The 15488-nt window shown below is 56.9% G+C and overlaps 1 protein-coding gene across 3 annotated transcripts in view; it reads right to left on the reverse strand.

Moving 5' to 3' along the window:
- PDE2A (phosphodiesterase 2A) overlaps window positions 1-15488 on the reverse strand; it is an 88922-nt gene that overhangs the window by 48490 nt on the left and 24944 nt on the right. Inside the window, exons 2-3 of one of the 3 annotated variants that reach the window (XM_033120366.1) lie at window positions 13992-14055; window positions 2995-3056 (exon numbers count right to left, since the gene is read on the reverse strand). In XM_033120366.1, coding sequence (XP_032976257.1) covers window positions 2995-3056; window positions 13992-14010 — 81 coding nt within the window. In that variant the 5' untranslated portion in view covers window positions 14011-14055. Of the gene's footprint in view, window positions 1-2994; window positions 3057-13991; window positions 14190-15488 lie in introns of those variants that run through there. The other 2 variants (XM_033120365.1, XM_033120364.1) reach the window with 2 other exon arrangements.

Raw genomic sequence — 15488 nt, forward strand, 5'->3', positions numbered from 1 at the left:
AACGGGTGTGGTCTTTACTTGTTCCATGCACAGCAACAGAGGAGCCAGTGCTGCTAGGCTGTGCATTTGGGTGCTCACTGTGGATACCTGTGCCCTTGTTTACGTCTGCCTCTCTCCTAGCCCGCAACCCAGCCAGGGCTCCTAAGTCCCCGTCTGGGCCCTGAGAGCCAGCACAGAGGGGCATGGACCCAGTGTGCTCAGCTCACTGAGTGAACTGCTTCGGCCTTGACATCCAGAGGGAGTGATGGCCCTGGCCCCTAACGCGGATTCCAGACTGACCCCAAAGAGCTCCTCCCCCAGGTTGGCTGGCTGGCACAGGGGCCAGGCACATCCCTGAGGGTGTGCTAAACAGACCACCGCTAGGTGCGGTAGGTGCTGGCAGCCCTGCTCCCCTGGCTGTCGTGCTGCCAGTGCTAGGAAAACGTGCCGTGCTCACAGACGTTCCATGAACGCAGCCCAGCCCTGTGGTACACCCTGTCTCACAGGGCACATAGCCTAGTCCTGGCTCCAAGGAGCTCACCCTTGAGGGAAGCAGGGAGGGTGCCAACTCCCTCCAAGGACCTGCTGCGCGCCAGGCCTCAGCCAGGCACCTCACACATACTGTCTTTGTGACGTCTTCCAGCAGCTCTGCTGTGATTACGTCCAGTAAGTGTGATTATGCCTAATAATGATGGAGCTTCTTATCCCCTTGACAGGTGAGGCAATTGACGCTCAGGCCAGTTAAGGAACTGGCCCAAGATCACACACCTAGGAATTAGTGAAGCTGGGACTTGAACTCAGGCCCATCCGACTCCATGGTCTGTCCATTAGATGAGGCCATCTTGTCCCCCCAGCCTCCACCCTGACAGGAGGGCTCCCCATCATCCCCCCCATCCCTCGTCTCTCTTTCCTTCCAGCTGTGCCTATAGTCGGAGCAACACCCCAGGGTCCCTTCTCTCTCCAGTGCTGTCTTTCCTATGTTGGGGAATCCCCGAGGGTGGCAACCCATCTCTCCCAGCAGGACCGAACGTGGGCCTGGGCCCTCAGCATAGGGTGCTAACTAGACCCACAAATAGAACTGGCTCTGCCAAGGGGCCAGGCAGACACATGCCATCTTCTGGGTGGGTGTATGTGGGGGGCAGGGCGGAGGGGTTCATAGCCTAAGATCCTCAGTCCAAGGGAGGGGGCAGCAGGACCCAACAAAGGAAAAGTGGAAAGAGAACGAAGGCAAAGGGAGCAAACGGGGATGATACAGGAATGCACCGCGGTGAGGATGAGCTTGCGGAGCTGGGCAGGAGGGGCCGAGCCTGACCGTGCAGAGAGCAGGGCCAAGGGCCTCAGCAAAGGGCCCGTGCACAGAGGCACAAACAAGGAGCCTGAGCCCGGCTCCTTTCCTCGAGGCCCAGCTCCCGTCGCCCAGGAGGGTCTCAGCTTCTCCAAAGCCTTCTCCCCTCACGGCTTCCTGGGAGGATGACAAATACAGTCTTTCCTGGCAGGTGGCAGTGGCTGCTGACACACTGCTGGCTCCCAGGAACGCCATCTGTCCTAGCTCTGGGGGAGCTTCCCCCGCCCTTGAAATGCCATGGCTCTAAATAAATTAATAATGACTTTCCAGGACCCCCTCCTCAGTCCCTTCCCCAGCTCCCATCTGTAGGGACATTTTCAGGCTTGGCCCCACGTCCCAGCTGTGAGCCCATGCTGCCCCCCTACCCCCGGCCCCGTGCCCCAGGCCCTGTGTGGGCATCTTTCCCATCTTACAGGAGGCCAGGGAGAGAGCGAGGGTTGGGCACGAGCCACATCTGGTCTCCACTCTCAGCCCTGCCCCTGACTCACTCACTGTGTGACCCCACTAGGCCTCAGCTGCCCCAAATGTGAAAGGAGAAGAACAGCGTCTGCCTCATAGGGCGTCTGTGAGGATTACACAGGGAAGTGTGTTAAAGCTCCTGGCACAGAGGAGCAGCTCATACAGCAGCAGCAGCCTTCCCCTTCCTCTCAACCAGGCGTGGGCACAAGAGCGGGCTCATGTCGGTCTTGCTGCTTGGTCCATTTCACACACACCCCTCTTCTGTGCCAACCCCCCCCCCATTTCGAGTCCCCTCTGAACACTGTAGATTCCTACAAGGCACCCAAAGGCCCTGGCAGGGGCTAGGGATAGCACCCCTCATCTCAAAGGAAATGACGTGCTGAGACACAGAAATGAAAACCATCACAGTCCCTGGGCTCAAGTTGCTCACAATTCAGAGGGAAAGACATACAGAGTCACATAACAGAGCAAACAGGGCGCCAATGGCACAGACAGCAGAATGCCCCCCCAGTGTCTGACAGCCAGGGCAGGAGAGCTCAGAGGAGGGAGTGCGAGGGGCACGGAAGGCTTCCTGGAGGAGGGGAGGCTAGAGCTGAGCCCAGAAGGATTTGGGAAGCTGAGGCAGGAAGAGGCCAGCAGGAGTGGTTCTGGGGAGGCAAGAATGGATGAAGGGAGGCTGCGGCCCGACTGGGGCTGCAGAGGGAGCAGGGGGTTGGGTAACATGGAGAAGTTTTTAGCAGAACAGTGACAAGCTCAGGTTTGTATGTTAGAAAGAGCCTTCTGGCAGCCACATAGAAGGTGGGGGCAACTAAAAGCAGACAGCAGTGAGCCGTCCAGGAGTAGGATGACAAGTCCCAGACGAGGGCAGGCAGCGACGATGAACAGGAGGAGAGGAATTCAAGAAATACTTTGGGTAGAGAATCACTGGAGACTTGTTGGATGAGGGTGGGGAGGATGAGGAAGGAGTCTGAAATGACTCCCGGATGACACGGAAGGAGGCCAGTCCTCTGTGGGAAGGAACCCCCCACCCCGCAAGAGCAGGGTGGGGGAGGTAGTCGTGGTAGGGGGTGACCCTAGGCTGGAGTGGGTAGAGCTGGGATTCGGCTCCAGCCTCCCGGTCCTCCCAGGGTCGGAGGCAATGCTCAGACTGACCCCCAGCCTGTGCCCCCATACCCCAAGCCCACCCACTCCTCCGTCTGCTGAGCTCTCACCTCCAGTCGGACGTCTCTACTTCTTGGGGGCACTGGCTCCTGTGCAAGGAGGTCCTGGCTGGCTGCAGAGACAAGAAGTCCAGGGGCTCAGGCCTACCCGTCCTTCTCCCCTTCTCCCCAGCCTGCCCCCACTCCCAGCCCTAGTGCTCCACAGGAGGCCTGGGCCATGGAGTCTTGCCTGACTGTACCTTGCTCTTTCCCCACACTCCCTTCTTGTTTCCAGCTTCCTTGGGCACCTCTAGCTATGGCATTTTCTCTGCCCCTCAACTCTGAGAACAGAGCCAAGCTGTTCCTTTCAGCCTGGGGCTCCTCAGAAGTAGAATCGACCATATTTTTACCCTTTCTCAAGGAGCTTCTGCTTCTCTCCAGGGAACTTCACTGCCCCTCTCTAAGCCTCAGTTTCCCCATCTATAAAATGGGATTTGTAGTATCAAGCTCACATAGTCGGGGGGTAGACTCTCAGCTGGGGTTGCTATGAATCCTAAATGAATGTGATCACGTGTATAAGCCCCCAACCCCAGCCTGGTGCCCAGTTGTCTGGGCTCCGATTAGACGCTCCCAACCTGCGCCTCATCAGCAACATTTCCATAGCTCCTCGAACACTAGTGGATATACCAGGGACCTGCTCACTCGATCTCTGGGACCTCACCACCCAGGTGGTGTCCAGAAACCCCAGCCTCCCCCAAGAACTGCCCAAGGGCTGGCTGCGCCCCCCCACCCCCACCCGATAAGTGCACCCAGGCATGGCACAGGCACAGGCGGCGGGATATTCTGAGCCTGGCTTCATTCCCGTCAGCTGCTGGCCGCCATGCCAGCCTGGCGCGAGTGCAGGGGCTGATTTGATTTGGCAGCTTTGAAAGCATGTGGTGGGGACGGGGAAGGGGAGGGGGATGAGACACCCATCCTTGCTAGGAAATAAACAGCCTCAGGTAGTCAGAGAGCGTGGGGGAAGGCACAGTCAGTACGGGGGGGGGGGGGTTCTGGGTTCCCTGCCTGGTGTCCCCTCTTCTTACCCAGGCCCTGGCTGCCTGCCCACGACTGCTGCAATCTATGGCTCTCCTTGGGTCACCACAGGGGTGACAGCAGCTGCACCTGGTGTGTGGATGCTTGTGGTGTGGCTGTGCAGGGTGTCTGGTTGTCCCAAATGCCTGTGTCCTGTGGGTCTTCCTGCTCAGCCATGCTTGCAGCTGGACCCGAGCGTCGCCCAGGATGACTGGGTCTGTATGCAGGACAATGGTCTATATGTGACCGTCTCCCAGGGTGACGGTAGCCACATGGCTGAGCTTCCATGGGAGACTAACTGCAGCCCAGGGCACGACAAGTTCATCCATGTGCCTGAATCCACTGTAGGGCTGGTGTGCCTTGGCTCTGACCCGTTCCTTCCCTCTGTGCAATGACCCTGCTAGCCTAGCCGAGTCCGGCAGAGGAAATGACGAGGGCCCAGATAAGTGCCTGACCCCAGAGCCCATCCCTTTTGTCCACAAGCCTGAGACTCCTTTTCCACACTGGCCTCTGATGACCCACCCACTGTGCTTCCCAGGACAGCCCCGCCCCTTCCCTAAGACGGGCAGCTACTTTCACTTGATTCCCCAACTGCCTCGTGCCCTGTGGTTCTGTGTGTCCGACTTTAAACATGGGGAAAGGTGGACAGGTGGAGGGGCACCTCAGCTAGGCATTCACAGCTCCTCCATAAGCCCATCCTCCTGCCTACCCCCTGTCAGAGCTGGCCAGCTCACCCCTCCCAGAGCCCGGGGTACCTACACCACCCCGGTAATATGCTGCTGGCGCCCTGGGGACCTGGCTCCACAGCCTCCAGTGAGAGACCTGCTGTTGTGAGATCAGGAGTTCTGATTCCCTGCCCTCGGTGCTGAGAGGTCCAAGGTGTGGGGCAGACCAGGATCCCAAAGGGCCCACAGGCCAGGACTGTGTCCCAGGCACCAGCCAGAAGGTCAGGTAGGGTGGAGCCTGCTTTGGGGAAGACGCAATGTCTCATCTGTCACCGCCTCCCCATTGTCCCACTGTCCTCTGGGGACCTCAGGGCCCTCCCCACCCAGCCACAGGAAACTGAGCCCCTCCTGGAGACAGAAGGAGGGAACACTGAAGGAGGTGCTCCGGGACTCAGGGGAGACTCAGCCAGGCCCTTGAAGTCACAAAGAGGGAACTCATAAAACTCATAAAACTCAGTTGTGACAAAGGGGCTAGTGGGATGGAGACAGTCTACAGGGAGATTCTGGGGGACTTCCTGGAAAAGGTGTGTGGTACCTTAAAGGAAAAGAACACAGGTTCCAGGACAGCCTCCTAACTATGAGATATCAGTTTTCACCTGGGACTTGTATGTACTCATGTATGTACTTGCATGTGTCCACGTGTGCATGGGTACACATTCCAGTCATGGAGTCCCCGGGGCAGGATATGCCCAAGGTGGGGGTCAGCTAGGCAGCAGGCACAGTGACAGAGAAGACAGTAGTCTGGGCAAAGAAGAGGCAGAGAGAACAGCTCAGGGCTGAGGAGAGAAGCCTGTCGCATTGGTCTATCCTCAAACCCAAGACTCAGGCCACCAAGGGCAGTGTGCTTCCGTGACCTGGGCCCTGCCACAACCTACTGTGCAACTTCCCCTCTGGAGACCTTCCCCTTGCTGAGCTACCTTCCTCACCGGAAGAATGAAAGGGTTGGACTTGATGATCTAGGGCCCTTCCAAGTCTAACAATCTTTTGAGAGAGACTAACACAAAAAGACAGAGACAGAGGCTTTACAAGGGTAGGGCGAGAGTCCAAGGGAAGCAGCGATGAGAGTAAAGGATGGGGCAGCAGGAAGAGAGTGATGCAGGGAAAAGAGAGGAGGCCCACTGTGGGTTGGGCAGCTGGGGCGGGGCTCCCTGCTGGGGGCCCTACCCTCAGGGCCAAGACAGAAGGTGGTAGACAATGGAGCCTTGTGGATGACAGGGAGCAGCTGTTGCCACCCCATCTGCCTTCTGGCCTGTGGGAGGAGAAAGATGGAGGAGTGATGGACAAGGACTCTGCCACCCCCTAACCTTCCTCTCCTTTCCTCCACTCCTGCTCCCAAGGTGTTCCAGGGGAAAGAGGAGAACTGCAGGCAATGGGGAGCACCCAGGACCAGGAATCAGGAAGGCAGGTTTCAGGTCCTGCCGTTCTGTGTGACCTGCGCCCACTCCGAGCCTCTGTCACCTGATCTGTGAACCCTCCAGGCTGGGACTCCTGCAGTGGTACCGGGCTTCTGAGGGACCCAGCCAGGACAGGCTCTCCAGAGGGCTGAGATCCTTCTCTCCTGCCTGGATGTTCCTTCCCCAACCCTGGCGTGGGTGCTGAGGCACAATTTAAGAGGCAGCAAGCCACTGGACAGATGGGCTGGCTTTGTGCCAGGCTGGGCTGTGGGCGCATGCCACCGGGGAGTGCCTACCGGTCATCCGCTCTCCAGGCATCCTGGCCTGGGACCCATTTCCTTAAGCCTTTCTCACAGCCGTCCCCAGGGCACGAGCAGGGTCCTCCCTCCTCGGCCTGCACTCAAGGGGTGCTGATGGGTCACCAGCCAATGCCCACACTACCTTTCTGGCCGCCCTGGCCTCTGCCCTAGTCAGAGGCCCTTGGACTTGGGGCCCTCACAGGCAGGGGTTTGTACGTTTCCATGTCTGTGTCCAGGAAGTGTTCATGTCCTGTTTTCCCCCTCAGGCTGGGGCTGCCTGGGAGGGGGCGGGGATGAGCAGGCCTCTCCTTCCTCCACTGTCGACATTTCTGCCCAGAGACTTTAGGGGCTGGGAGGCAAGGGCACTCTTCTTTCTGCCATAATTCTGAAATGGTTGAGCAATGGAGATAGAGGAATGAAGGAAATGACCCCTTACCCTGCAAGCTTACGGAGTAGCAGGTCTCACAAATACATACACACCAACTCTGTTGTGGCAGGAGACAAAGCTCGGGGGAGCCAGGTTGAGAGGGTCTCCATCACCCCTAATGCCAGCCCGGCCCCTCCTTCTGTCCCTCACTGGGGGTGGGGGCCTCCCACTACCCCAAGCTATCTGTCTCCATTGCTTCTTTTTCTGTTTTAATAACTGAACATCAATGTTAACAAGGCAGGTGGTTGCAGCTCTTCCCAGCAGCCCCATTTAGAATCATTGAATCATCAAATCATCAAATCCTAGAATCCTGGATTCACAGAATGTCTGCATCTTTGGCTCCTGGTGCCTCAGCATCTTAAAGTCACAGAATGTCAGAATCACACCACCACACCACCACACAGCCCTGGCTGGAAGCTGAGAGCTGAGGACGGCTAGAACCCCATACACTGACAATGCCGGATTCTCAGTCACCTGTCCTTAGAGCTCATACAGTCCCCTGGAGATAGTGACCCCAACTTCCTCCTGTTACAGGTGAGAAGATGCAGCCCAGAAAATGGCCTATGCAAGATCGCGAGAGTGAGAGCTAAGCAGGGCCCAGCCCCAAGATTGCAAGATGGGACCTTAACATTCTGGTGTTCTGGAAACTGTGCAACTTGCCTGAAAGTTACCCTCAGCTCCTGCAACTTCCTCACCGTTCCCTCTCCCCTACCTCTGTACTGAGGCCCCCCAACTAATGGCAACCATAGATGGGAGGAGCTCGAGGGACTAACTGCCTCAGGATGGGGGACAGAAAAAGTAAAATACCTGCCACCTGAAGCCATCAGCCAGGGGACAGGCTCCCCATAGGAAGTGCCCTGAACATAAGACCAAAGGTCCTGGAGCCCCTGGGGTCCAGCCTCAGAGGCAGCAGCTTCTAGGGCTGGATCCAAAGTGGAGGGAAGTGGTGGAGGCTTACAAGTGATCTTAGAACCATCACGTATGTTTAGCATTTTCATAAATTTACATTTTAACTAGTTTTGGAATGCATTCATACAGTTTTGGATTTGAATTTTATTAAATATTACATTTCACAGATTGTTTTAATTTTCGAATTCTGAACATTCTTCCCAGGGCAGATCCAAGTCTGCGTGCTACAGAGGATGACGCAGCAGCGCCGAGCCTGGGCCAGGTCTCCTGGTCTCCATTTAGCCTTAAAGCTCCTGACCTAAGAGGCCTTCCTTGAGACCAGCTGGTCTTTAGTGGGCCCTGACACAGGTCCAGGCATCTGCCCTCAAACCCTGTCTTCCCTCTCGTGCCCTCTCTGACACTGGGGCGGCGTTCTCTCTCTCCCTTCACCTCTACAGGTGACCAGCTCCCTCCTCTACCCCTCACCCCTCTGTCCCTTCCCCTCCATCCTTGACACTTCCCTGACAGCCTCATCCCTCCTGGTCTGGACCACACTGCACCAGTCTCCACACAGGCAGCCCAGCCTCCCCCCTGCCCCCTCCTATGTGCTCTCTACCCCTGGGCCCAGTGGGCTCCCTAACACACAGGTCTGAGCCGTCCCAGCCCTGCTTTCAACACTTTGCCCAGGGCCTAGTTCCCTCAGGAAAAAGTCCCAATTCCTTGACACGGCTTATAAGTCTTGCACAATTTGGCCCCTGCCAGCCTCACCAGCCTCGTGTCTTGATGCTTCACCCCTACACTCCCCCCCAATCCCACCGACTCAGCCACCCTGACAGTCCAGGACCCAGCTCCAAGGGAACTGCATGCAGAACCACACTTTCCTCCCTCTGTCTGTCACCAGCCAGCCTTCACATGCACCATTTCTCTCCTTCTCTCAGCCCAGAACCTTCTCCTGGCTCATCCCTTCGTTCTCAGTTTAGATATGTTTCCTCCTGGAAGCTCCCCAACTTGCCCCTCCCTCCCACTCTGGGCTGAATTAGGGGTCTCAGCTCTGTCCCACCCTGGTTCCCGAGTTTTTTTCCAGCATGGCCCTCACCACACAATCTACTAGCATCAATCTTTGTCTGTGCCCCCTCCCATCCCCCACTCCCTGCCCGTCGTCAGTCCTGGTACCTCGGTCTCTCTACCCGCCCTGGGGCATACACATTGTCACTCGGACTTGGGGTCATGTGTGGCAGAACTTTAAGGCACACGTCATGCTCATCTCTACTTTCCCTCTCTGTTAGACACATAGTAGATTCTCACTTAACGTCCACTTGTGAAGGCTTGGCAGCACACAGGTAGGGCTGGGGTGCTCAGAGGAAGTGAGAATCCCTGGGCTGGGCTGGGGGCTTTCTGGAGGAAGTATCTAGGAGGATCCTTCATGTGTCAGTCCTAAGACAGCGACAGAGGATAGGCCACAGGAAGTCTCCAGCCCAGACTTAGGGGCATCAAAGCAAATGATCAGAAAGGTACCAGAGTCCGCAATGGCCAGGGCCCAGAATAGGGCCACTGGAGGGGTTGGCAGTGCCTTCAAAGAGGCTTCCTGAAGAGAGAGTACTTCTGGCTGGTTTGGGGCAGGGAAGAAGGTAGAGATGAATCATGATGGAGAAAATGGAGAGAGACAGAGACGTGGAAGAGAAAGCTCTGTCCCTTCTTGTCCTTCACCCCGGAGAGAAAAGGGAGGGGGAAAGTGGACAGCAGGAGGCGCAAAGAAGGCCACGGCCAAATGGAAATATAACATCAAGCCGACACCATGGCCAGGGCGGCTATGGATGGCGGGGGCTGGCAGGGAGCAGGTCCCCAGCTGTGGCTGGGAAACGTTTCCTGTCTCCTAGCCAGAGGGGTCATTAATAATCATTTACCCGCCACAGGCAGCACGGAGGCCAGCCAGGGAGCAGCATGGTGCTGGGGCCAGAGCCCAGCCTGGTGGCCAAGCGTGCTGTATTCTGAGACCAGCCCTGCCACTTTGCTGTGAAACTTGGACACGTCACCTGACCTCTCCTGGTCTCTGGTAAGGCTGGTAAAAGGAGTGTCTAAAAAGAGGAGGCTGTCTAAAGACCCCCACCCTAGTCTGGGCCTCAGTTTCCTTAGATGGCAATTGGGCTGCCAACCCTACAGGGGGTTACAAACATCTGATGATTGATATGAACATCTGGACGATGGCAAGTCCAGCTTAGGACACCTGGGATGGGCAGACGCCATCCAGTGTCTTAAGAGAAGCCTTGTAGAACCAAGTGCACGTCAGGCTGGGAAACACAGAAGGGAGAGCCGTCTGCCCAGGGCCTGGGGGCTGACAGTGTGGCTGAGCCAGGAAGACGGGGTTTCTCAGACACAGGAGGAGGAGCCCCAGGAGGCTGGTTTTGTCACTGTTCTGACCCTAGCACTTACAATTGTGCCTGACTGGTACATAACAGGTACTTGATAAATGCTTTTAGACAAATGAATGAGCTAATCTGTTAAATGACACATTTGTTTAAGGAGCTTTGAATTTGGAAAGAGCTGCCTAAAAGATGATGAGGATGGGGGCGGCCTGTTAGCTTAGTTGGTTAGAACGTGGTGCTCTTAACACCAAGGCTGCCGGCCGGTTCGATCCCCGCATGGGCCACTGTGAGCTGCGCCCTCCACAACTAGCTTGAAACAATACTTGACTTGTTCTGGAAAAATACACTTAAAATAAATTTTAAAAGTTTAAAAAAAAAGATAATGATGACGATGAGGAGGATTGTGGCCAAAGACAATGGGATGGGCAACGAGACTGGGTGTGAAGGCTCAAGAGGCTGGAGGCCCAGGGAGGGCCATCCAAAGCGACAGTATTGCTTGGAAAGGATCAGCTGCATTCAATATCCCTGTTTCCGGCTGGGTCAGAATCTTCCTCAGCCCCAGGCCACATTTCTGTTCACCGAACACCCGCTTCAAGGCCCAGCTCAAGCCCACTCACTTCAGAGAAACTTCTGAAGGGCCCCCCGGCCCCTTCCCCTGACTCACACTGATAGTCTCTGTACTTTCCAACTGTAAGGAGTCCTCGTTTTTCACGCTCTCCAATACCTGTTGGCAGACTGTCTACTAAGGTTTCCTCATTCCTTTCTCTGGAGGGTATGACCTGGATTCTCCTATTGACTGGATCTCTCCCATCAGACTAGGGTCCCCAAAGGAGTGATCACGCTCTCCTTCTCAGATAAGGCTCTCTGTGAGAACAGGGACTATTCCCCCAGCAGATGTGAAGTCAACAAAAGTGGAAATAGACTGAGGTCTTCCTGGTTGTCTCCCAGCCTGGGAACTCTCCCTGGGGGCCACACAGAGAAGGGAAGAAGACAGGCCAGCATGCAGAAGGGGGTACTTCACTATTCAGCACCCCAGAGGTTATGTGGCCACCCAGGGGCCTACAACCTCACCCAACACCAAGTCTGGCCCAAGGTGCTCTTGCACCAAGGAAGTGCCACTGGGGGTACCACCCAGGCCTCACTGCCTGTGCCCAGACACCTCCTCTTTGTAGAGCACTATGACGTGGCAGTAAACACAGTGACCCTGCGACACGTGCATCCTCTCTCCACCCCCTTCCAAATCCCGGCCCAAAACATGAGACAGGCTAAGAGGAAAAGAACAAAGGTTCCCGGACTGCGACATCGCCCAACGCCTGCTTGTCCAGGGCCTGTTCAGCCGGAAACCCAAGACAAAGGCCTTGGTCAAAGCAAGGGGGATGAAGGGCAAAGGGTAGACACAGCCTAGGCTGGGGGAGCCATTTGAGAACGTCACTGGGCATCTCTGGGGACCTAATCGGGAGGGAAGTGAGGACAGGATGGCAGCCAAGCCCTCCCTACACACACACACGTCACTCTACAAACATTTATGGGACACCTGGTGGATGTCACACACCCGAAACATTACATACCTCATACCTCACCCCACACACCTTATGCACACACTCCCTTACCCCCCGCAGCAAATTCCACAGCCCTCAATACCCCCCCCCCCCCCACACACACACAACCCTTATCTTCCTGGAAGCCCCGCACACACTCCTCACCACACACATAAACAGCTCACAAGGAGAAAAGATCACATAATCCACACATCACACCAAAAAGCCACACAGCTCACACACCCACACTTCACATCACACTCACACTCAACCTTCCATCACACACTTCACACACCCCAGACTCACCTCCCCAAGCACAGATACACACATCCAATTACATTCAACACACACACCACCCAGACATAGAGACACACCCTGCATAGATAATGTGCACGCCTAACGCGACACACATTTGTGCACACAACCCCTCAGCATAGACAATCCCGTTTGCCCACTGCTTCCCTCCCATGCGCACACGGGCACACACACACACACACACACACACACACACACACAACCACTCCTTGCCTTGGACCCCTTGGCCCTGGCTGCTGCACTCTTTCCCACCCAGAGTTGTTCAAACAGCCCCCACACAGACACATGACCCTTAAACACCAACACACAGGTCCTGATCTACTTTCCAAGCAAGCCCAGTGACTCTAAGCCATCACCTAGGCTGCAAACACACTCAGGCACACACAGTTCCCCCCACCCCAACGCCCCTCTGCCAAGACACCAAATGAAACCTTTCTTCAGGTCCCTACAGTGGCTATTCGTGGCTACACACAACAACTAACATACAAAACCACACAAGCACTCCCCTCTGCAAGCTGCCCCCACAATAACTCCACCCCACGATGACACAATCACATACACAGAAGTTCCCTACACACACAACAGCCACATATACAGCTGGCACTACACACAACACAGCCTCCCTCGCCACACACAGCACGCAGTGCCACACACTCACAATCCTCATACTCACCATAAGCCTCTGAGAATCCCCCCAAGTAATCCCACTCACAATGACACACAATTCTACATGACACAACACACATGATCACACACAAGCCATACCCAACACATGCAACCCAGCTTGTGCAACACAAACACATACTCCAGACTCACCCAGTCCTGGACACCTCTCACCACAGGCGACTGACGGTGCACTCTGCTCCTCCACTCCCCCAACCCACACCCCCAACTGCCCCGAGTCAAGACCAGGACAGCAGGGCTGAGAGGGTTTAAAGTTAGGAACCCCAGTGCCCCCACTGCATCACCCCCACCCACCTTAGATCCCTGAGCACCACCCGCGGGCTGCGCATTCCATGTTTAGTCCCTTCCACCAGTGCCCACACCGTGCCACGCCTGACCACACGGGAGGGGTGCAGGTCCTAGGGACACTGGCACTCTGAGCCTGTCCCCTCCTCACCCCAAATCAGAGGCAGGTGTAAGGAGAAGGGATGACCACAGGGAGAGACGCTAGAACAAAGATAGAAACCTAGAGAAACTGTGGTGGTGGTGGGGGGGTGATGGACAGACCAAGAGAGTTGGGCACATGGGCAAAAGGGACCAAACAAGAGAGAAACACAAAAGCAGAGAGAGAGGACACCCAGCAAGACTCGGAGAAGCCAGAGGAGAAGCCAGAGAATAAAGTGGGACCAGCACACCCAGAGAGAAACAAGAGGAGAGGGTGAGATGAGCTGGAAAAAACTAGGGGACCTTCTATACGGGAAGAAGGGAGGGAAAGCAGGGAGGGTAGGAGGGTGATCCTGCAGAGAGAGAAAGCGTTTGGACGCTGGGGTCGGGTCCCAGGTGAGGACTGAAGGCCAGTCCAGATGTTTGAGTGGGAATCTGGGTGGGGGCACAAATGAGGCTGCGGAGTAGAGGTTTAGGGTCTTGGGGATAAAGCCCAGCTCTGAGATGGGGTCCTGGCTGAGAGTTGGGGGCTCAGGTGTATTCTAGATGTGCCTGGAGTCTGATTATATATATATATAGTGGCAATTCAGAGGTTTGGGCAGGGGCCCTCCCTAATCTGGGAGGCCGGGGGTTCCAGACTTGAAGAGAGCTCTTGGTGTGGACTGGGGTCCCATTGTGAATTGAGAGTTCAGTGCTTGGGGTGGAGTCCAGGGTCAGAAAGGGGTCAGAGTCTAGGGTGAGGTTTGGACCGTGAGCGTGTGCTTCACGGGCTCCAGGGATGGGCTGCAGTAGGCATTGGGAGTGGGATTCAGAACTAGGGGAGGGGTCCCAGGGGCAGGGTGGACCATGGAGCCCGCGACTGCACGCTCTGCGGAGGACCCGGCCCAGCTCTGCTAGACACCCGCTTCTCCTCGTGCCCAGCACCGGGAGCCCCCCTACCTGCAGGCTGTCGGCGCATGGCGGCGGCGGCTCGTCCGGCTTGAGGAAGACCTGCTGGCCCCGCCTGAGGAATTGGACAACAGCGATGAGAATGTGGTGCAACACCAGGACCATACTCGCAGCCGCCCGCCCGCCCGCCCGCCTGCCAGCCCGGACGCTGCGCTCGGTCAGCGCGTCCGCGACAGCTTCGCGGGGTCCGCGCGACTGTCCGCCTCGGCCCCGCCTTGGACCGCCCACTCTCCGCCCCTCGACCGCCCTAGCCCCGCCCACTTCCGCGCAACCCTGGACAGCACCTCTCAGCAGATCGGATCTTCGGACCCCCACCCGACCCCCTACCAGCTCTCACCTCCTTTCCATCTCTGCTCTCAAGTCTCCTGGCTCGTCCGCTATTAGGATCCCCGCCAGGTAGCCGGCTCCCAGCCTTCGCTCCCTTCTCTTGCCCCTTTACCCTTCCTTTCTCTACCTTGCAGGGGTCGCCAACTCAGAGCCCCTCTCCTAGCCGATCATATCCTCTTCCCCCACCACTTAGAAAGTCCTGGAGCCAAGTCAGAAACCCAAGGCCGAAACCAGCGCAGTGAATGGGGGGTGCGGGGGTAGAATGGGGGAAAGGGGGTGCTGACACAATACAAGGAGCCCTGGGCTTGGTCCTTTTCCAGGAAAAAAGGGGGAAATCAGGGAGAATTTTAGAGGTCGCTCCGAGACTGACAGGCCCCAGCAGCAGTAGCAAATCTGTGAAGGAGACACGTGCGCACACACGGACAGGCGCACCCCTTCTGAGTGGGGGATAGGAACACTGGGAACCCAGCACTGGGCAGGCAGGTCTGCGCTGGCATCCTCGGAAGCCGGAGAGGATGCAGGCCCCAGGGCCACACAGTCCATACATAGTTCCGCGGTAGGACCCCCGCGCCCGAAGCGCAGTTCCCCGCAGAGCGTCCTCTGCGCTCAAGCGTCTACGGCAGCCGTGACGCTCCTGCGCCCCCTGCTGTCCCACTGCGGCGGCGCATCCCGGCCTTATTTGCCGTCTGCCTGGCGGGGCGGGGCGGGGCGGGCGGTGAGTAGGGAGGGGTCACCTGGGTCAGTTCCCTGCCTGGACCCTGCCGGTTCCTAGCCTCCGTTTGGCAGGAGATGGGCAGCAGCGGTGGGACGTGTCTGGACTAGAGGGTGAGCATGGCCTTTGCCAACGACTTGCTGTATGGCCTTGGTCAGGTCCCCTCCACGGTTTCTGGGCCTCAGTTTTCCCATCTCTTTCACAAGACTGCCAGAAGAATCAACGCTGGAAGGCAGCCAGAGTCCTGACCGCCCTTGCTGGGGTCTGACCTGAATCCTTCCCACTGCACTGCAGGCCCCTCTCCCTGCAGCTCTCCTTTCCCCCTTTGGAGGGTGACTCAGTGAGCCCCCAGCCTCTCAGCCTCCTCTCCTCAATGGGCTGATTCATCTGAGTCCTTTCTCCTTGGGGAGTGATTTCCTCAATGTCGAATCACTAAGCCCAGTCCTGGA

Source organism: Rhinolophus ferrumequinum, chromosome 11 (genome assembly GCF_004115265.2).
Source record: "Rhinolophus ferrumequinum isolate MPI-CBG mRhiFer1 chromosome 11, mRhiFer1_v1.p, whole genome shotgun sequence".
Lineage (NCBI taxonomy): Eukaryota > Metazoa > Chordata > Mammalia > Chiroptera > Rhinolophidae > Rhinolophus > Rhinolophus ferrumequinum.